The 21,950-nt window shown below is 40.5% G+C and overlaps 1 protein-coding gene across 1 annotated transcript; it reads right to left on the bottom strand.

The window, feature by feature from the left end:
* Nucleotides 1–4,798: 4,798 nt before the first annotated feature.
* On the bottom strand, nucleotides 4,799–21,756 carry pggt1b (protein geranylgeranyltransferase type I, beta subunit). The gene is made up of 9 exons (XM_080048301.1): nucleotides 21,628–21,756; nucleotides 20,882–21,000; nucleotides 15,434–15,498; nucleotides 14,614–14,765; nucleotides 14,303–14,435; nucleotides 12,921–12,966; nucleotides 11,016–11,200; nucleotides 10,172–10,280; nucleotides 4,799–8,168 (listed from the first exon to the last, which is right to left on the bottom strand). Exons 1-9 carry the CDS (start codon nucleotides 21,753–21,755, stop codon nucleotides 8,002–8,004), a joined length of 1,104 nt encoding a protein of 367 aa, XP_079904427.1. The 5' UTR covers nucleotide 21,756; the 3' UTR covers nucleotides 4,799–8,001.
* Between the last annotated feature and the right edge of the window lie 194 nt (nucleotides 21,757–21,950).

Raw genomic sequence — 21,950 nt, 5'->3', positions numbered from 1 at the left:
ATGACAGGTGCTTGTCCTCTGTAAGATTCCATGTGTTTTTTTTAATAGTATGTGGTCCGTTTTCTTCTTCCTTTTCCCTCAAAGCAAAATGTTCCTCCAATGTTCACCATACTATACATATGATTTCCTGGGCAATGCAACAAAACATTTATAGGAAAACTTCTATCCTTAACTGTGTCCTGGCCCAGATCCAATAGATCTATTCTAGTGTCACACACAGCTGTTAGACATTGTGTGACTTTTCAGAACAATAGACTTTCCACACAAAGTTAGATTAAAAAGGATACTAAAGGGTACAAAATGTCTATACAAGCTGTTGGTGCTGCAATTTGATACTATAGCCAACAGAAAGAGACCCAACAAAGAATCACCCACAATTGTATCACCGTCTCATACAGCATGTTCATATTAGTAGGCATCAACTGAATTCAGCGGCTGAAGTCTCTTTTTTAAATCAGACACGGCACACACACAGATCATTGCATGCATGGGTGGACGTGAGCAGGAGAGATGCATTTACATGTGTTCTGTCAGGCTGAATCTCTCCCTCCCTACACCGACACATACACACCTCAGTAACCCGGTGCCCTGTCTCACTACACAGCTGCTGCCAAGTGTCCCACATATTGACAGGACTGTGCGATGTGCCCTCAGCACCGTCTAACTACCAACGTACTCTCATACAACTGAAGCCTCTAATTAAACTCTTTGTGATCACATCATCTAAGAATAGAAGAGGAGGCTTCGCCCTAAAGCTAGGAAGCATCCACATAGAATTGAATAAAATACAATAGAGAATGTGTGCATCTATCTATAGCGTATTCAATCTTTTCTGAACAGAGAAATGGTCTATTAATATCTCAAACCCCTTCATATATCAGAATGGTATGGGGGTATATCTCTACATCGCAATACTTGCAGTGTTGGCATTAGATAGATAGATAGATAGATAGATAGATAGATAGATAGATAGATAGATAGATAGATAGATAGATAGATAGATAGATAGATAGATAGATAGATAGATAGATCATCCATTGCTTAGTGAGTTACAATGGTTAATGGAATATAATTGCTGTCTATCTAGACACAAATTAATTAAAAAACAGATTAGGGTTTACTCATTACAAGATTAGAATAGTGAAGAACAGAATACAATGATGTGATTATATAAAAAAATAACAGTAGTCAAAAATGGCAAATATAAATGGTTAATATAATTGAATTCAATTAGGTTTGGTGTTGATAGGATAGTAATGGCACACCCGTGAACTATTTTACAGTAATACAATGGAATAGATGTGGGTCTATGCAATGAAACTAGCCTAATAGAACAGAAGAGACCCAATTATAAACATCTCGGATCATGATAATATAGACCTAGTGTGGTGTGATACAGCATAGGCTAATGCAATAGCCTAGCCTATATAGTGGAATCCCAGTGCTGGTACGAATGTGATTAAAATAGTAAAGACTATAGTCAGTGTGGGTTCTGTCAGCATCCCTCGCCATCCTCCTGACAGACCCGCAGGCCGGCCCGGCGCCGCCGCCTGTCGCAGCATCTTGACGGACAGAGCGCTGCTGTCAGGAGGGAAAACACCGTAAATCATCCGGGATGACACTCACCTCGCCCCGCTCGATCCGCTCCACGATGCTGGCGAACTCCGTCATGTCCTCAGAGTCCGACATGGCTACAGATGGTGATGGATATGGTGGGGTGTATAGCTAGTGGTATTGTAGCCTTGACTAACCGGCCCAAAAAACAGAGAGGGTATTACAAATGTAAAAAAACACACACACAAACAGCAGGAGGCTGCGGCTTACAGAAGATCAAAAGCGGCTCGGCTTCACAGGGGAGGTGAGATAAAATGAAGAGAGAAGAGGCGCTCCTCAGACCACATCACCATCCTCTCTCCTTCCTCCCTCCCTCCCTCCCTCCTTCCCTCTCTCTGAGTATTTGTCCGTAGTGTCTACAGTACATGCGCCGGCTGCAAGAAGCCAATTTTCTTTTTAGTTGGCCTCATCTTGGAGGGAAAACGCCGCCCTCGTCTCTGCTCCGGTACTGTACCATCTCCCTCCTTTACTCTGTCTCTCTACATCATCAGTAGCGGCGATGTCTCGACCCAAAGAGCCCTCTGTATCCTCCTGCTCTGTCATCTACCAACCCACAGTGACTGGCTTCCCCTGTATTGTTTTTATTTCTCATCCATAAATCACAACAAATAATCAGATTAACGTCAGTTTGAAGATTAAGAGGGCGGGTTTTTTAAATCTGTTGCTGTCAGTCAAATTGGGCATTTAAGCACGGCTGGCCGGGCGCTCGTGTGCGCATATGTTTGCTTTAAATAAGGACTGATTATTCTGCTCACATGTGGCTGCAGCTCTTCTGTTGTTAGTTGAGGGGTGGGCGTATAGCCTATGTGACATGTTCGAGAGAGACCCATATTTTAATGCAATTTGTCGGAATGTGAGAGCGGATTAGGTTCGCATATTTTTTTTTATTTTTTCTGGCAATGCCACTTGTTCCACGTCACCAGATGGTCTTGTCGCTCCATGCTTAGGCCATATTCTGCCCCATTGAGCACAGAGATGGAAGAACAGGGCAGTGACAAACAGGGCATGATAAAACTCATCTACTACCACATGACCACTGTTTCCAAAAGCACTCGGTTAATCACTGTTCACAGCAGGGAAGTCCTCTGTGGTGGTGGGATGGAAAATCTTCATATGTACATTGTTTTTCTTTTTTACACTCAATTGTGATTAGATTTAACAGTGTAACTTAATATAATCACACTTATAAAAGGTGTTATCCTCCTACAGTGCAATTTATGGTTTTAAATAATTTACTAATGGTTTATCGATCAGTTATAAGCCATAAAGTGGAAACACTCTTAGGTTGCCAGTTTGTGAACAAGATTACATGCTATGCTGCCATTTGCACAATGACTGTTAGTTTTTACCTTGTTTATCATATTCATTTAGCCATTTAGTATGCTAACATTTGCTAATTAGGAAATATAACACAGTAGGCCAACAGCCGAGGTCTATGTGAATGAAGGTATTTGATTATAAACCAAATATTGGACAAATTTAAAGTTTGATCTGACAGTGCTGACATTTGGGATTCATCCCAACATGAATGTTGGCACCAAACTTCATGAACAATGACCTTGTCCATGTTAATTGTTCATAGCTGGTCTACACACATTTGTAAATGAACTAGACCCATAAATGGTCTTTAATAAGACATATAAACCCTCTAAATCATTTATCAATTTGGCTCACAGGGTCAAGTGTGCCTCTGTGGTGGGCGGCTATAGCCAACCTTTTGAAATGACTCTAGGGGATGAAGACAGCGCTCATGTGTAATATCTGTGGAGAGGACACTTGAATAGCCGACATAGTTTAGCTGCAGTGACCTGCTCCACTCAACTGTATAATCAATAGAAAACATTGATTAGTGTGTTTTACTCAGTAGAATTGATTATAACTACAGAGGTAGCAGCTGATGTACTAACACATGTAAGTCCACAAAGGGGCTGTGGATCATTTAGCAATGAGTCATTCATATCACATGATGTAAAGCAGTAAACACGCTGTATTTGTATGTGTGGTGGCAACAGCTCCATTCAAAAAACTTCAAAACAAAAGAAGTTGGAACACAATATCTGAGACATCAAAGGTCAGCCAACCAGATTTTAACTTGAGATTTCTGCAACCCTCTCTCCTTATTGGTGGTATAGAGAGCCACTCAGGTATAGGATGTCTGTCAAACAGGGGACCGTAAACACACCCGGCCAACTACAGCTGCAGCTGGATCTGAACAGAGCGTCTCCAGACAATTCTAATCTGGGTTGGGCTGTAATCACAGAGGAACAAACAATTTCAAACCTGGTTTTTCTTTTATTTTAATTCCTCTGAACTTAAAAAAAATCATAAAACATGTCATCAAGTGCTGCTGTCTAAATATTTTATCACCCATATCTAAAAAGCCACACTTGGTTGGATCGAATTACCATGTCAACGCCAACAGAAGTCTGTGACTGTGCTATGCAGCTCCCTAGTGGGACTCTATATGTGTTTGCATGTGTGCCCTGTATCTAGTGAAACTACCCTTCCCCCCTATAGTGTTTTAATTGTGCCTTAGTCACTGACCTAGCAAACAGCAGGGGGGGGGGATCATCATCAGACTAGTTGCTCTCAAGCACAAATCAACGTGGCAGAAACATTTAAAGGCCATTGAGGCACATTTGAGTAAAAATTCTAAACAGATGTCATATTTGAGAGTAAAAATGGGACAGCAACAGTTCTGAGTCATCCAGCCACACAGGAAATTATCATTATTATTTTTATATACACAGAGACTCAGCTGTCTGATGTAATCACCCATGGGTACAAGAAAGGAAAACACCAACCAAGCCTGAAAAGACACAGGACATGACACTTTTGGGAATAAAAGTGTTAAATTTGAACAAGGATAAACATGTTAAGAGATGATGCAATATTTCATTGTTGGCTAATATTAGTGACAATGCCTGCCCCAAATTTGGAATGTATATTTAAATCTAGCGTAAATCCTATTGATCTGAATAGTTCATGTAGAATCAGTATGGAGCTGAACATTGATCTCTAGATCTTGTGGGCCAACCAAGGAATAGAGATATTTTTTAAATGTGAACTTAGCAGCCTAGTTTTTATATACTTACAAGACTGTTATGCAGATCGAAAGAAAGTTCTGACTTCTTATGAACAAAATATGCAAGTCATACAAAAACAAACGCAGTGAAACCAGAACAAGTGTAAAATTACGTGTTTTTATTCACCATAAATACAGTATGCAGACTAGGCACTGCCAAGCTAGAATCAATCAATGTCCTCAAATTCAAAGCTGAAGTACTATAATACATCACATATCAACATTTGCATATCCAATTCTTCTCACAGCCTCACTTCTGTCACTGTAAACATTTTTTTTTCATCTTGAGCACTTGCACGATAGAAGTCGGATATTTATAGACATTTACATATTTATCTACACTCAATATTTCTACAAAGCATAGAAAAAATAAATTCCATTAAATTTGTTACATTATTTATTATTACATTATGTATATTAGTTGATGATAGAGCAAGGGCTACTATTGACCAAAGTGTGGCATTTTTTGTCCGCATCCTGCAAAACTTTCACAATTCTTTCACATCTCTCGACTGTCCACACACGGCTTCACTGCAGACGCCTTTAATAGCACAACGCCTTGGTCCCTTGTTTACATGCAGGGGACTGAGAGCAATAGACTGCAGTGTGATGTAGCAAAAAAGGAGTCGCGACATAACTGCTGAGAGGCGGTTTTCAAATGCAGTAAGTGGCAGATCCATCCGTCCAATCTTTCATCCTATTTAAGGTCGAGTAGGCCTTTCCCTCATTCTGGAAATACATTATCGAGCGGACATGAAGTGACGAAGCCACATTCTGGTAAATAAATTAAAAATTAAAAAACTGCTGCTACTCACCTCTTGTCTGATTGGATGAGTGAGCTCTACAAAGATGGGGGGGGGGCATTTGTTTACAGGGCCCATCTGCTACTTCCTGAATATTTACAATGATTTCAGAGAAACCTTTCCCTCCGAACCTTCAATAGCCACACTGGGCCCAATGTAAAACATGCTGTACATGTAATACAGAACAATGCAATAAGAGGCACATTTCAGAGTGAAGTTTTAGATGTTCTCGCTATACGACTGAGTGACAGTAGGTTGAATAATGAGTAAAAGTATCTTCAGGAGATTTTTTTTTTTTAAAGAGACATTATTTTTCCATCGCATTTTTGATTTTAGGGCCACACATATTTACTAATGTTTTATAACAAAGCCACAAAAAAATTGAAAATCAATAATTCAGAAGCACATTTTGTTGAGCTTGTATTATCACATTATTTTTGTGTCCGAGCCTCAATTAAGCAGCAGAGAAATTAAAGTTGCATCTGAATTTTCCCAAAAATATAACAATAAAAGTATCTGTAAGAATACTGTCTTAAGCAATACAGTGATAAATAACAATAGATCAATATAGTATGCAGTTGGCAACAAAAAAAAGCGATAGTTTTTGCACCAAAACAAGGCTATATAACACTGGTGGATTGGCCAGGGTTCATCGAGGAGATTCCAGCCTCGACACACTTAATAATAGATAGGTTCAAATGATTTATTTATTCACCTCTCCTCTCCACCCCTCCTCTGTCCTTTCCTCTGTCTGCCTGCTCTGCTTTCTAACTCTAAAAACGAGGTCAACTTGGCAGGAAGGGAGACGGGGCAAGATACAGCCTCATTTTAGGAGGGTATAAGGAAAACCAAAGTGGTGGTACTATTTGTATATATATAGTCAGACCTGGAGCTACATACAGTAAACTCCCACAGGACACATGTTGCAGAGGAGGAGGAGGAGGAGGAGGAGGGGGAGGGTGGGATATTGTTTTTCCTCCTCACTCTTCAACCAAGGGAGCAGGTGTTCTCTGTGACTGCAGCCTTTTAGTAACAGGGTGTGGCATCAGGAACCTGTGAAGCTGGATATGTTGCTGGCTGGGTATCAGCACACTGATGTGGTGAGAAGGCAAGAGGAACAGGTTGAGCTCAACCCAGAATTTCAGTTGCCTACATGTTATCACAATTAGGATTTTAAATGATTTGCAATTTGGGAAGCAGCTTTGCAGACAATGGGTAGCGTTCCAGAGAACCAAGGGGTATGAGTCTAGGTGAATGTGAACATTTAGGACTCAAAGGCGAAGTGAGCAGAACATTAGATTTCAGAAGTTTCGATAACCTCAGTCTCGGTAGAAATTTCTGCTCATGTGCATTGTTATTTATTTTTCCCATGCATCCCTTTCGGTTTTGGAATAACAAGTGAATTCCAAGTGCTCTTCAAAATAATACATTTCCCCAAGTCATGAAGCCACCGGTCATCTCTCTCCTATTGATTTCAGGCCGGCTAGCGCCTTGAAGGAAGGATGGGAGCTGCTGAAGAAGGAGGAGCGAAGATCAGTTCAAGGTTCAGGAGTCGAGGGAAGTCGGGTATGGGATCAGCTGCTAAATCTGACAGCTACTACCCTCGCACAAAACGGCATTTGCCCCTTTTTTTACCAAATCCCCTTTAAGAGAACCAATCTTTTTTTTTTGGAGGCCCCAGGAAAAACAAAACCCTATGTTACATTTCCTTTGATCTGAAATGATAAGGCCTTAAACCAAACTATTTTTTTTAAAAGAGCTCCAGGAGGTTTTTTTATTTTGACTTATTGATTTGGCCGTTTGGGGAGATTGTTGGCCCTTAAAGGAAAAAAGCCTGCACTAGTGAAACTGCAGGGAGCTGAAGCAAGAGACAGAGGACATTTTACCCACAAGGATTTCATCACCTTTGGGAGTGGAGAGCTTAAGGCTTTTAAGGGGTTTCAAGAGCATCTAAGGGATGGAGAGGTTAGGCAGGAAGAGAAGCAAAAAATGTAATATATAAACAAAAAGGATATTCCTTGCAGTGTTTCTGTCTGAGAAAGTAGGGATTTTTTTAAGAACGTCTTATTATGTGAAGTGAGTCAAAGTGTTAATCCTTGGCTACAAATGCTTCCAAAACCTCTTTATATACAAATTTTGCAAGATTGAGGCCTGTGCAATTTCGGCAACACTACAGTGACTTAAAAATGTGACTTTTTCTGGCACATAATTTTACCCCCACAAAACCACAATGCACATTATTTACTACAGTCTACCAATACAAAAAGGCAACAAAATAAAGTGTGGCGTATACTTCTTAACAAAAATAAGTCGTATTAGATGGACTTGAAAATGAGCTCCTCTGAGTCACTACTGTGTAACTGTTAAGTCTTAAGTTGAGCGACCAAACGTCTTGAAGACACACAGCAGAAGCCCAGTTGCCTTTGGAACGGCCTAATGTTACACGGTCATAATGGCTGAAACCTGTTCAGAGGGCGGAGCTGTGGGCCATCCCGCCTGTCAATGCTGTCTGCTGCAGCTGCCAGTGCTGTCCCTCCATGTCTGCTGCAGCTGCTGGAGGCGCTGAAAGGCCCTCTGGGTGATGTTAAGAGCTGGGTGGACCTTCCTCAGACTGGGCTCTCCGATAAGAGACAGACCACAGAGGCCTAAATAGGCATGGAGAGGGTCTAGTGGACAGGGGAAAATGGAGAGGAGAAAGCGGTAGATTGGAACAAAAAGGGGAGGAAAGAATGAGGGATGAAAGAGTGAGAGAAAAGGAGTGGAAAAAGGGGAGGAATTAGGTCAGAGATTGTAACATGTACCAAAGCAGAAAAACACCTGCATGTGACAGGTTTGTGTGTGGACCTGATCAGAGATGAGACGTTGATTGCCTTTGTCACCCTCACTCTCCATTACTGAATCAATAAAACAATAACCTAATTCTCAATTCATAACCACCATTATGCAGAAGCATTGTTTCTTTGTTGCACTGTTCCTTTTTACAAGGATATAAATAATTCACATTGGCAGGCCCCTATGACCCTCTCCCTCCCCTGGGATCGCAGTAAAAGCTGCACAGGCCAGTAAATGGAGCGGTAATTGAATTATAATGAAATGGCAGATCATTGGACATAGAAATCAGAATCAATCAAAGCGCCATTAGCTGCATCAATCATACGGACTCAGACTCAAGGTTGTACAGGAGACATGTGCAGAGTCCAAGGTTTTATGGGGAAAAAATGCGATATATGGAAATTGTATTCAAAATGAAAACCTCAAATTTCAGTTTTAGGATTGCAGCTACTTCAATAATAAAGTATTAAACAATAATATCGAATTATCGCACAGCAACCTCAGAATATTGGCCAAACTTGTAAGAAAACAGTTTCTTATTTAGACATCCAGCAGTTACTGAGCAACATTATCATTCATCTGCTTTTCCTGTTTCTGTTCACCTGGTAAATGTAAGTGTAATATTTAGTTTATCTCCATTTTTGGTCTCTACCAACTTCAAAAAGGGAAATAACAGACTTGTAGGTCTTCCCCAGCTAGTTGCTAACTCTGTTTCTCTGCCATCTGTTGCCCAGTGGGTTTTATGGCGTTTTCACTGAAAACAGCTTCCAGCATTGCTATGAGAGCAGTAATTGTGACCTAAAACAATAAAAGTTGCAGTCTGGTCAGCTGAACAATGAACTAAAATGCCTACATTGCATCGTAAAGCTGAGTGTAACTGCGGATTCCTGCAATACCACATGAGTCTTTATAAGAGCGATGGCACAACATTCTTGATGATAATTTGATCTGTGGTCCATCACTTTAAAGCGATAGCCATCCTGTTTCTACGCAATACCAACTGTGGTGTGGAGAGTACCAGCTTGGATCAAATGTTCAAAGTACATGTGGCTATATTTGGTCCAGATTATGCTCAACATACCCACAGCACCTTCATTTGTTCTGTTTTAGTTACATTGTTACTTTCCTATCTTCCCAGGCAAGCTCCTGTTTATCTGTAGCTGTGCATGACTGCACTGTTCAAGTACATGAAAGTCCAATGCTATCTGTGGCTGCAATAGAAACCCTTTTATTTCCTAAAACTCTCTTTTGTTTAGTTTTATTTGTACTTTTGTCCACACAGTGTCTGTTTCGCCCTTTTTGTTTCTTGCAGCCTACCTTCCCTGCTTTGTTGTTCCTGTAACGTGAGGAGCGCAATCTTGTGTGTCCTCCAGGCTAGCTATGAACAATTGCCTCATCAATAACACATTACAAGGGCCAGCAAGAACACAAGAACGCATTACAAAACACAAGCATGTGTGCCATTGAAGTTTAGGGTTACAAGAGCTTTTCCATTGATCTCAAGTAAAACCAACGACCACAACTCCACCCTGACCTCTCTGCACCTGTGGAGGGCAAGGCAGAAACTGTTCCGCCGAAAGAAAGGGAAAGAGAGAGAGAGAGCGAGAGAGAAAGATTGAAATTGCTTCGCTTCACCATATTTTTTTAATATGGTGAGCAGCAAAATTGTGTCACTTTCCCTTTAACAGAAATCCTCCTAAAGATACATGAAAAACAGCAATACTGACCCCTATATATCCAATTGCGTTTCTAGTAGCAGCTTCTTATTTGCAACTATCTGATGACTGTGAGGTTGTAACTGCCAGACGTTCCAAACTCTGCAAGTCTAGTGATTTACCTGGATGGCTGTCTGGCCACTTGGCGAATCCCCCAACCAACCGATCCTGTGTGGACAGGATGAAACTCCTGTTCTTGTCAAAGTTAGTATACTGGAACACATCTAACAGCTGGGACAGGAGAGAAATGAGGGCAATGAGGGAGACACGTTAACATGACATTTGGGAACAATTAGGAAAACTAAACATGTGTCTTATATGGTTGAGATAATTTTTTAAAAGACCAAAGATGCTGAGTAGTTGTGTTAAGAAAGTGAGAAAAATCTCATATTGTATTCAATTTGACAAATTCAATCAATGATATAACACTTCATATTTTCATTCTATAGAGATATAGAGAGTGGAGAAAACATCAAGCCTTAATGTTAGCCATACTGCACTTTTCCATATACAAATATTTTGTCTGACTGCGTATATTTGTCCCTCTGGCACAATTTGACCCAGAAATTCACAGTTTTCTGAAGCGAGTTTGCTTATGTGTGTGTGTGTGCGTATTTCCTTGGCTTACTCATTGCTGTTTGCAGTTTAACTCACAGTTTTCTGGATTATGTGTGAGCAGCGTGGTTGTAACTGGCATACTTATGCCCCACATGCTGAAAGGTTTGCTTACAGATTTTTTTTTAAGGTTGTGTGTGTGTGTGTGTGTGTGTGTGTGTGTGTGTGTGTGTGTGTGTGTGTGTGGAGGAGACTAAGCCAGTTGTTTAGAGTATATAAGCTGGGGCACTTTTTTTTTATTTGTATTATCTTTGAACTGTTTCCACATGCGTAAGAAGAAATAAAATACTTAAATGCTCTGAACATGTTCATGCATGCAGGGGGGTGTGTACATGTAAAAGGTGTCTGTACCTCTAGCGTGGCTCCCACCCAGAAGGAGTAGCATGTGTCTACAGGTTTGTTGGGTCGCCCGTGGAAACCGGTCTGCTGCCTCATGATACACCAGCGGCGGATCCTGTCCAGCTCCCGCTGACTCAGCGCCTCCTCCAGGCGACCCATCAGACACAGAGAGGCAATGGAGCAGTACGTCCAACCACCTGGATAACACAACACAGACAACAGTGCATTATTCATATGCAGTGGATATATGGACTGTTCATAAATCAACACAAATCTGGCTCAATTACACTACAGAGTTCTGACAAGAGAATAGTGGTTGCAGTGGTTCCATGTGGATTGTTTTGATTACAGACGACTAGATGATTACATGGCACTGCAGTAAAAACAGAGGGTGTGTCTGTGTGTGTGGGCCCTTTCACTGCCAAATATATGAACGCATGCTGCGACTACTCTCATGTTCCACCTTTCCTTGGAAATGATCACAACATGGAGCATCCTCCACATTGAATATGAATATACTAAAATGTGTGCTATTGAGGAAAATGGCTCATATATCTGCATTTTTACAAATACAATATTCGACTTTTGAGTATAGTAAAGATGGGTTGTGGCATTTGAGTAGGGTAAAGTGTAGTTTCATCAGAATGTTAAGTTATGGGTTAGGGATAGATAGACAGATAGACAGAGTGTATTCTTGCAGATATAGTCATATAGTCAAGAGTGTGCATGTGGATTTATGACAAGCAGCTATCCATCACCTTCAACAACCTAAGTGTTAACTGCTTACATTATCTCCATGCCTTTAACTCATCCCTTAACATCAGCACCATCCCTAGCTGCTTATCTGTGTTTGTGTGTGTGTGTGAGGGAGGGTGAGAAACAAAGACAAAGTGAGTTGAAACCAAAGCGTGTGGGTCAGAGATGTAAATCTGCCGACAAGTTACCCCCCGCCCCCCATCAACCACGTCAAGCTCACTATCTGTGGGAGGCACAGTAAATATCAATCAAAAACGACTGTGGGGTTTTCAAAGACACTTACTTGAACAGTAGGTGTCTTTGCTTTATATCACAATAAATAAAAAACAGAAGAAAAAATCTGGAATTATAGAGGAAGCAGTGAGATAAAAGCCCACCACATTGAATACATAAACACAGAGAAGGCCCTTATTTCTAAACCCCTTTCTGTAACACCATGTTTGTCTACAAAAACAGTGAAAGAGACACAGCGTGGGAGGTCTTGCTGAACAAACACACACTCCAAGGGTGGATGGGTTGTAAGCATCTATGGTATATCTCTACTGGTGTATAATAAGCCCTCAGACAGAGAATAGTCTGGCTTGAAGAGAGCAAAATCTTACTGAAGCCTATAATCATATAAATCAAATGCATCTCAAGGAGAGACAATTACCAGCATGTATGAGGATGTGCCCCTTCCAGCAATTTCCATTCTATTGATGTCATTTATGCATTCAGCTTAACAAGACGGCCACCTTTACCATGTAAAAAGAAAAGTGACTTTGGACATGTTCCAAGCAGGGCTTTGAAATGTGCATATAAGAGGCAGGCTTTTGTGTCAGAATGATATATGGTTTAATTTGAGTAAGGGATTAATGAGAACAATATATCTACAAAGACGGATTTTATTTGCTAATCCTTTAAACCAGTTACTCCCATCAGCTACGTTCATGCCCTCTACCACGACACCACCAACATTTTGACTCAATAAGAACCTTTTGACTCCCAAATAATCTAGATGTTATTCACAGATCAGACACTGGAATGTGGGCTGATTCGCCAAGTGTACACATTTTTACCCTTTTGAGCCACCAGACTAGGTGATGCACATTCAGATTCAAAACCTGACTCTGATGTCTGTAAGTAAGCCAGTACAAACCATTAGAGGCTCATGATACTCACCGTGTGACTCTCGCCCAGATCCCTGCCCAAACCCATTGTCGTATGACTGTGTAGAGAACAAAGAAAAGGCCATTCAGTTTCCCAAGCAATACTTTTGAAGGAAAAGTTAACGTGAACATAGAGCGAGATCAGTGTCAGACGGTAGCCAGAGGACAAACTGTAGTGCATACATTTAAATAAATGTAGATCTCCATACTAAACCGTCTTTTAAAATGTAAAAATACATTTGTGAGACATGATTTGAAACCAATACATGAACATATGCAGAGAAAGAGACAAGCAAAGCTCTGAAAGAGCAGCTAAATATGAGCATGCTCTATAACCCTGGTTAGGGAGGGACAACACTCTAGGGGTCCTAGTTATTTCTGTTCACTGACTGAAAAAGAAAGAATGTTTAATGAGCTTTGAAAAGTTAAACACTTGCTTTAGAATGACCTACGTTTCTCTGAAATGGTAACGTGTTTCAAAGCAAAATAAAAATCCTTTCATGAGCAGTGGTTCAAGTTCAACAACAGGTGACAGTCACTGGGGAAAAGCTTACAAGGTGGATTTCTTGTCCGTCTGGTCTGATCAGACCGTAACAATAAAGGCTTGGTAAATTGATACCTAGTGGCTGGTGCCATCAGAATTATCTGGTAGTTTCTGTATACTTACATTCACCAACAACTAACTTGAATTGCCAAATGGCCAGTGAATAAATACACTTTTCAGACATGATGACTCCCAATTATCTGTGATTTCCTCTTCCCTATCTCTCTCTCTCTCTTGTATGCATTTTTGTTATACAGAAATAAGAGCAGTACACACCCTGCACACAATGAAGAAGCTATGTAATGAAACACTACTGTGTGAAATCTCACACTTTTTGTAAGCTGAAGTTTTAGAGATGAATGGAGACCCTCTCGCTGCTCTGGGGACTTGAGTACTACAACAGAGCGAGATCACGAGCACAAAAACAATAACTCGCACAGATCCCTTTGATGTGTCTAACCCACATCTGATGTGAAAAAACACTGAGGCCAAAGTAAAGGTTGAGTTATACATCAGTCTACAATGTGCCAAATCATAATCTTGTAAAAAGTTGTTTTTGCTCCTGGGGGGGTGGAAAAAACCTCTGCTACAGCTTTAAGACCATGATGCACTGCTCACTCCCCCCCCCCCCCCCCATTTATTTTAAATTAACTTTGTCTAGGCAGAGTGCCACCTTCTGAGAATGGGTGGCCTATTCTCCCCATTCAAGTGTTGAGGCACTGCTTTGAATGGTGCTTTTACCACTAGGGAACATTCCTGCGGGCCTGTATTATAGTTCTCATTTTATTCATTATTTAAAGAGATGCAGCGAGAAACCTCACTCCTCATTTTACGGTTTCCCATCTACTCACCAAACTTCCTCTGATATACTCTATGGCCTTTTGGATATCCATGCCTGACCAGTCATCCAGCATGTAACAGATACTGGCTGCACAGTAGATAAACCGTATATCGTTTTCACTTCCTTCTGGCACTGCATAGAAACTGGGAGCAAAAACGCACACAGACACAAAACAGCCATGAAGACAAGAGGTAACACAAACAAATTGACATGAGAGGTAATGACAGTCCACTGCTAGTGTTCACATGACCTAAGGTGTATTTGAGTCAAGAGTGCCAAATGTGTTTGTGCGTGTGTGAATGCGTTGCCGTTTACACTGACCTGCCATCCTCCAGCTGCAGTGCTCTGAGACCAGCCAGACAGGCTTGTTTATTGACCCGGCTCAGGTCGTCTCCAAGTATTAGCAGGGAGCACAGCCCCGTGTAGGTCATGGCTACATGGCCACTGTCGTATGGATGGAGCACACCTGGACCCTGGAGAATATATCAAAATGAGACATTATTCATACAGCAACATTTTAAAGACAAAAAAATAAAATAAAACAAGAAATTACAGTGATTATTAAAAACCAGTATCCTACATTTTATTTTTTAAATATACCATTTCAGATCAAATTATTTAGCCATGTACCTACAGCAGATATAGACGTTTTGGGGAAAATTACTCCAAGACTATGTCCATGGGGATAGCGAAGCAAAAATACATCTAGTGCAGTGACTGGTGATATTACAGCTGCTGGGATGATGCTAATAAAACTTGAAATGGCTCAGGTCCCCTGATGTGAGCCAACATATTTGTATAATGATTCAAATTGCTTAGAAATCTAAATATTGTGACTGAGAAGGATTAACGCCAATGCAAAAATAAAAGAGAGCGAGCGATCACAGCAGCGAAAAATCCAATTCAGGCTAATGCAAAGGGAAGGAATGCTTAATATGTCATAGAACACACACACACACACACACACACACACACACACACACACACACACACACACACACACACACACACACACACACACACACACACACACACACACACACACACACACACACACACACACACACACACACACACACACACACACACACACACACACACACACACACACACACACACACACAGTGAGAAAGGGCAGTACCTTAGTGCTGTAAGGGATTCCAATATGTGATGATCCTCGAAACCCACAGCGACTTAGGTTAGACTCTGCAAGGGACAAAACAGGAGGAGGGCAGGTATTAGATGAAAGAAATGATTGAAAATACTTTGCATTAGGTACTGGTGAACAGCAAGAGTAAACTGGATCAAGCTAGCACAGCTCTGTTTTACAAACTAGGTCTTATTGTATTCTGACCTCCAGCAAGGTGCTTCAAAGATGCTCAGCTAGCTAAAAGTGTGCTGCTGCCCTCTACTGGCTATGGAAGAAACAGTAGATACAGCGAACAAAACTATATATATATATAATAAAAAATAATTTACATGTGTTATACATCACATTGATTGACTGACGGGCTTATAATACATCGATCATGTTGTACTACCTGATAGTATGATAATGTTTGTTTATTCATGAGTTTGTACCTTTCAGATCTGTATTAAATGAAACCAGGAAAAGGTCTAAAATAGTTGTGTATTTTAAGCATACTAATGTTATAAACAAAGTGTCTTCTAACCAATGTTTAATAAAAATAAAAATAAAATTGTTCCCATAACAACAGCAGGGACAGATGTTTTCTGGTACAGACTTGACACATACAGATTATTCATTGAACACACCTTAACTCAATTGGAGGGTAACAATTATTATCAGCAACATTTAAAAGTCAACAGCAACAAATGTATATAGTACTGAAAATATATATTTGTTTAAGACTAGCCTCCCAAGCATCACATCTTAATGACAAGAAAAACCAACCAGACACCAAACATATGGCAGCAGCATAAATGAGACCAATTTCAGGGTTCGACATAACGTATAGCCCGATGGCCCGGGGCCAGTAAAATCATATGCAGGGCAAGTTGATTGGCCAGTCACTGTCCCGCCCGGGCCAGTGACTGGCCAATCACAGTTCAGTATCTTTTTGTAGACTACATCATGGTTCATTGAAATGCGCGTTCTGAGTCGTAATGAAAGCAGTGTTTATTTAAGACTCAATATAATAAACCTAATATAAAATATATTTTTTAATGAAAGGCCAGTGGACAACCGATGCGTGGGCGTTTTGACAGGCACCGTTGGCAGAGCTGCCTACCGTCCGCCTGCGAGTCGACAAATCAATCGACTTACTCTGCCCCCTTTCTTTCTTCCCACAGCAGAGGTTGAGGCGCAGAAAATGATAACTGCGCTTTTCCTTTATCTGCCGCCGTAATGTTACAATATTTGCATCCAAGCCCCAATGGTAATACAAATGAGAGGCGTTATTTAAACGCTGTGAATGCGTCTCCGGTGATTGTGTCGGTTGTAGACAGAAACGAACGGAGGGACTCCGCTCACTGTACAGTTCCTATAGTCGCGCAGTTTGGCACTGTGTTTTCAGGCTCGAGACATTCAATCAGATCGCGGAAGTCTTTCCCATTGAAATCGCTAACGGGGATATCCCCGGTTATTATTTTAGCCACAAACCACAGTTCATCTGCGCGGCGGCTCACTCGCTGGCGAGATCACACGGTGAAACGCTGCTGTGATCGGACGAAGGCAGTGTGTTTCTAAGGTGATTTAACGTCATAGTCTTAGACGAGCGTTTAACTTATGCTGCATATTTTGCACTGCATTGTTTTTTATCAATAGTTTGAAAAAATGGTCCCACACCGGACTCTTATATGTGAAGCTGACACTTCATGGAGAAGTGACACTGCTGCAGCGCGCTCACGACCAGACGTGAACTCACATACACGGTGAAATCTCCCATTAAAAAAACGGCATAACCCACTGATTTTCGGATTTCTATTCTATTTTTAAAGTCAACTTGAGCGAAAGTGGAAAACCGGTCATTCGGTCGACACATTCACATCCCTAATGCATATAGAGAAAGTAATAAAAACAGCCTACCACACCACAAAGAATGATCAGACCTTCATCTCTTATTTATTTTTTATGTTTGAACATGACTTCTGCAGGTGAACTATTCATTAAACTGCCCAAATTCAAGAATAAAAACAACCTTCAAACTACTGGACTTTAAAATACTGGCCGACTCTTTCAACATACTTTCAGTTGTAGGCTTCTAATTCAATATGTTTGCCTGGTTTTATATTATGTGTATGAGCAATATCAACATTTCATATAATTAACTAAAAGAAAAATAACCAAATCTAAAGGGAATATCTATACTGTTACAGTATAGATATTCCCTTTAGATCTGGTTATCTTTCTTTATTTTTCTAATACAGGTATTATAATTATTGACACTAAATTATGAAGAAAAAAAAGTGTGTGCAGGGCCAGTGAAAATATACAAGGGGCCAGTAAAACTCGGATCCACTGGCCCGGCGGGCCAGTAGGAAAAAAAAGTTATGTTGAACCCTGCCAATCAAGCACGCTATCCCGACAGGATTTCTGATGTCTTGAATAATTAACTGTCTGTCTAATGAAGCAGATGGCACAGAGTGGCTTGTTAATGGCAGAAAAAAAGTTGTTAAATATTTAGTGTCCAACTTTTCCTTAAGAGAGAAACAGGTCATATGAGGACACCAGGGGCCTCATTTATCAACAGTGCGTAGAAAAGGTTCTAAATTCACTCTTACGAATGAAATTTAGTATGTGCTTAAGTACAAAAAAATCGGTATTTATCAAACGTGCGCTGGCCTATCGTACGCACACCAGTAAGTCATCAATCTTGATAAATCCCACATGTTCTTAAGTGTCATGCTCGTTCACGCTCAGCCCATTTGCATTCAGAAACGCCTCCAATTAACCATATATGGTCACAACACATCCCTTTATCAACCATCTGAATGTGTTTTACCCCTCTCCGCCACAATGGTAAAGAGCCGAGGGTAACGAAAAGAAACTTCTCCAACACAGAAATGGAAACCCTTGTAAACGAGGTTGAATCGAAGCAAAACATATTTTGTTGGCGCACTTAGTGCAGGCATTAAAACAAAAGAAAGCTTGCTGCATGGGAAAATGTGATATTTTCGAGCAAGTTGTAAGGCAACGGCATTGTTTGCCGCGATCTGACAACTTTACGTGCAGTCATTCATAAACTCTTTCAATAAAAAAGAGATGAAGATAAGCTCCTAACAACAATAGAGTTAGCCTACTAAGTGAAATGAGTGATTGGCGAGTCTGGCGAGTCACCGCGGCTCGTCCAGCTCACAGCTGAGTGCTGAGACGCACAGAGAGCATCGGAGGGATCCTCCGCTTCAAAACATGTAAACGTGACACATTTAATGAATAATCAATTAGAGCTTACCTAAAAATAAGTGTGCCATATAACTATTTATTGCATTTAGGATGTTAGCTCATTTGGACGCTGTTTTGACCATCTGTTTTCATTGATGTATTGGCGATTTTACATCTACTTCAGTTTCATTACTGAGTCGTGATCAGTGTTCTTAAAGAAACTTAGATTATAAAACAAGAGGTCCAAAACACAGATGATGATTAAACAAACAAATGTATGACTTTATATTACCCTAGAAATGCACGGGTGGATTTGACGCGTGGCGATTATAGATATAAAGAGAACGCTGGCGGTTCTAGTGTTAATGCAGACGTTGAAACTCTTAAATGCTTTGCTTTGTGCTTGTAATATCGCTATTCTACCACTAGATTATGTTCGTAAGCATGGTCAGAGTTGTGCTTACATTTACACACATTCATAAGTCTAAGTACATTTTGGTAAATGCCATACTTTGCGTGGCAATGTTCTTACGCCCTACTTACGCACAGATTTGTGCGTAAGTACGGTTGATAAATGAGGCCCCTGGAACCTGGGGCCTCATTTATCAACAGTGCGTAGAAAAGGTTCTAAATTCACTCTTACGAATGAAATTTAGTATGTGCTTAAGTACAAAAAAATCGGTATTTATCAAACGTGCGCTGGCCTATCGTACGCACACCAGTAAGTCATCAATCTTGATAAATCCCACATGTTCTTAAGTGTCATGCTCGTTCACGCTCAGCCCATTTGCATTCAGAAACGCCTCCAATTAACCATATATGGTCACAACACATCCCTTTATCAACCATCTGAATGTGTTTTACCCCTCTCCGCCACAATGGTAAAGAGCCGAGGGTAACGAAAAGAAACTTCTCCAACACATAAATGGAAACCCTTGTAAACGAGGTTGAATCGAAGCAAAACATATTTTGTTGGCGCACTTAGTGCAGGCATTAAAACAAAAGAAAGCTTGCTGCATGGGAAAATGTGATATTTTCGAGCAAGTTGTACGGCAACGGCATTGTTTGCCGCGATCTGACAACTTTACGTGCAGTCATTCATAAACTCTTTCAATAAAAAAGAGATGAAGATAAGCTCCTAACAACAATAGAGTTAGCCTACTAAGTGAAATGAGTGATTGGCGAGTCTGGCGAGTCACCGCGGCTCGTCCAGCTCACAGCTGAGTGCTGAGACGCACAGAGAGCATCGGAGGGATCCTCCGCTTCAAAACATGTAAACGTGACACATTTAATGAATAATCAATTAGAGCTTACCTAAAAATAAGTGTGCCATATAACTATTTATTGCATTTAGGATGTTAGCTCATTTGGACGCTGTTTTGACCATCTGTTTTCATTGATGTATTGGCGATATTATATCTACTTCAGTTTCATTACTGAGTCGTGATCAGTGTTCTTAAAGAAACTTAGATTATAAAACAACAGGTCCAAAACACAGATGATGATTAAACAAACAAATGTATGACTTTATATTACCCTAGAAATGCACGGGTGGATTTGACGCGTGGCGATTATAGATATAAAGAGAACGCTGGCGGTTCTAGTGTTAATGCAGACGTTGAAACTCTTAAATGCTTTGCTTTGTGCTTGTAATATCGCTATTCTACCACTAGATTATGTTCGTAAGCATGGTCAGAGTTGTGCTTACATTTACACACATTCATAAGTCTAAGTACATTTTGGTAAATGCCATACTTTGCGTGGCAATGTTCTTACGCCCTACTTACGCACAGATTTGTGCGTAAGTACGGTTGATAAATGAGGCCCCTGGTGTTTTGACTTCTGTGTTATTTTCTAAAGTTATGTGTTTGTCCACAAAGTGTCCAATACGGAACAATCCTAGTGATTTCATTTTTTTTGTAAATATTTTGTCATATACTACATCTTTCTTCTCTCTGTCACAAAAAAGGGGAAACAAAACTAAGGTTTCCTGTTGACAGTCAAAATACCCCAAACTTTTACAATGTTGACAAAGACAAAACAAGGATTCGTGTACACACTACAGCTCCCGTGAGGCTTATACGGATTTGTTATAGTTAATTTACTTGACCACACCATTTTGATTTGCTACTTAAAATAACAGAAACATTTTTATGTCATTCTTATTGGAGAATTTTCAGATTTAACTATTGAACCTTAATATACTGTATGTGAGAAAAGGTGAGACGAAGATGTGAGACTTACGATCCTCTGCGGGCAGAACCTGCAGTGAGTAGATCCACTCGATCATGGCGTTCCTATCGATCACATCCAAAGCATCCAGCACATCCAGACCAGACAGTGCAAAGAATATGATAGTTAACCTGGAAAAAGGTAGACAGCAATCTTATTATATATTAATATTACTTTCGTATTGATGGACAGAAAGATGCACGTGTGTGTGTGTGTGTGTGTGTGTGTGTGTGTGTGTGTGTGTGTGTGTGTGTGTGTGTGTCAGATATGCTTTAAATCAGAGGCGATGCAAACTGGCAGAACGATTGACCACTGGATGACCCAAAGCAATGTCTTAATACAAGTTTAGATTAGCTATGTAGCTGTTGGTTAAGTTAAACTTGTGAAAAGCAGATGGGACAACTGGAGAGATGTGTCTTTAGTTTACAAATGAATAACCTGGACCATTTGACAGTCACTTTATCTTGAATCCTTATAACGAAACATAGCCAGCTAACCATATATATACTTTATTTTAAAGAACCCCCTTACGTTGACAAATAAGTGTCACAGCACGTACTATCCTACTTTACAGTTCGTTTCCCGTTTTTCTTCAGCCAAATGTGTCATAAGTTCACTATAGCTGATGTTAGCAACCATGCTAAGCAGCAGTAGCCTCCATTCAAAGCGGTTGGTGAACCACAGCTAGCCCGGATGCTAAGTCAAGTTCCTCCACAAAACAAACAAACTAGAGCAACACTTCATTCCGGTAAACTCACCTGGTTGTTTCCAACGATGCGTATCTCTCCGGCAACACCTGAAGGGTTCTCTGGAAGAACCGTACATGTCGGTCTCTTAAAAAGTCTATTTGCTCAAATTCTTCAAACTGGCTCTCCTCTTCCGCCATCTTTGCATCTGCACCTATGAGGAATCTTTTCCGGTAGTTTTGTTTTCAGAATAAAAGCACTACAGCGAAATGCACAAAAAAGGAAATACAGATTGACCCAGTATACCGATTATATTTTGTTCTTAGGAAATTATTACGTTAAATATTGCTGCAGATATGCGAATACACAATAGCACTGAATGTTACCAGTACACT

This window comes from Ammodytes marinus (genome assembly GCF_949987685.1).
Source record: "Ammodytes marinus genome assembly, chromosome: 2".
NCBI classification, from domain to species: Eukaryota; Metazoa; Chordata; class Actinopteri; order Uranoscopiformes; family Ammodytidae; genus Ammodytes; species Ammodytes marinus.
This window is presented reverse-complemented; position numbering and strand designations above follow the sequence as displayed.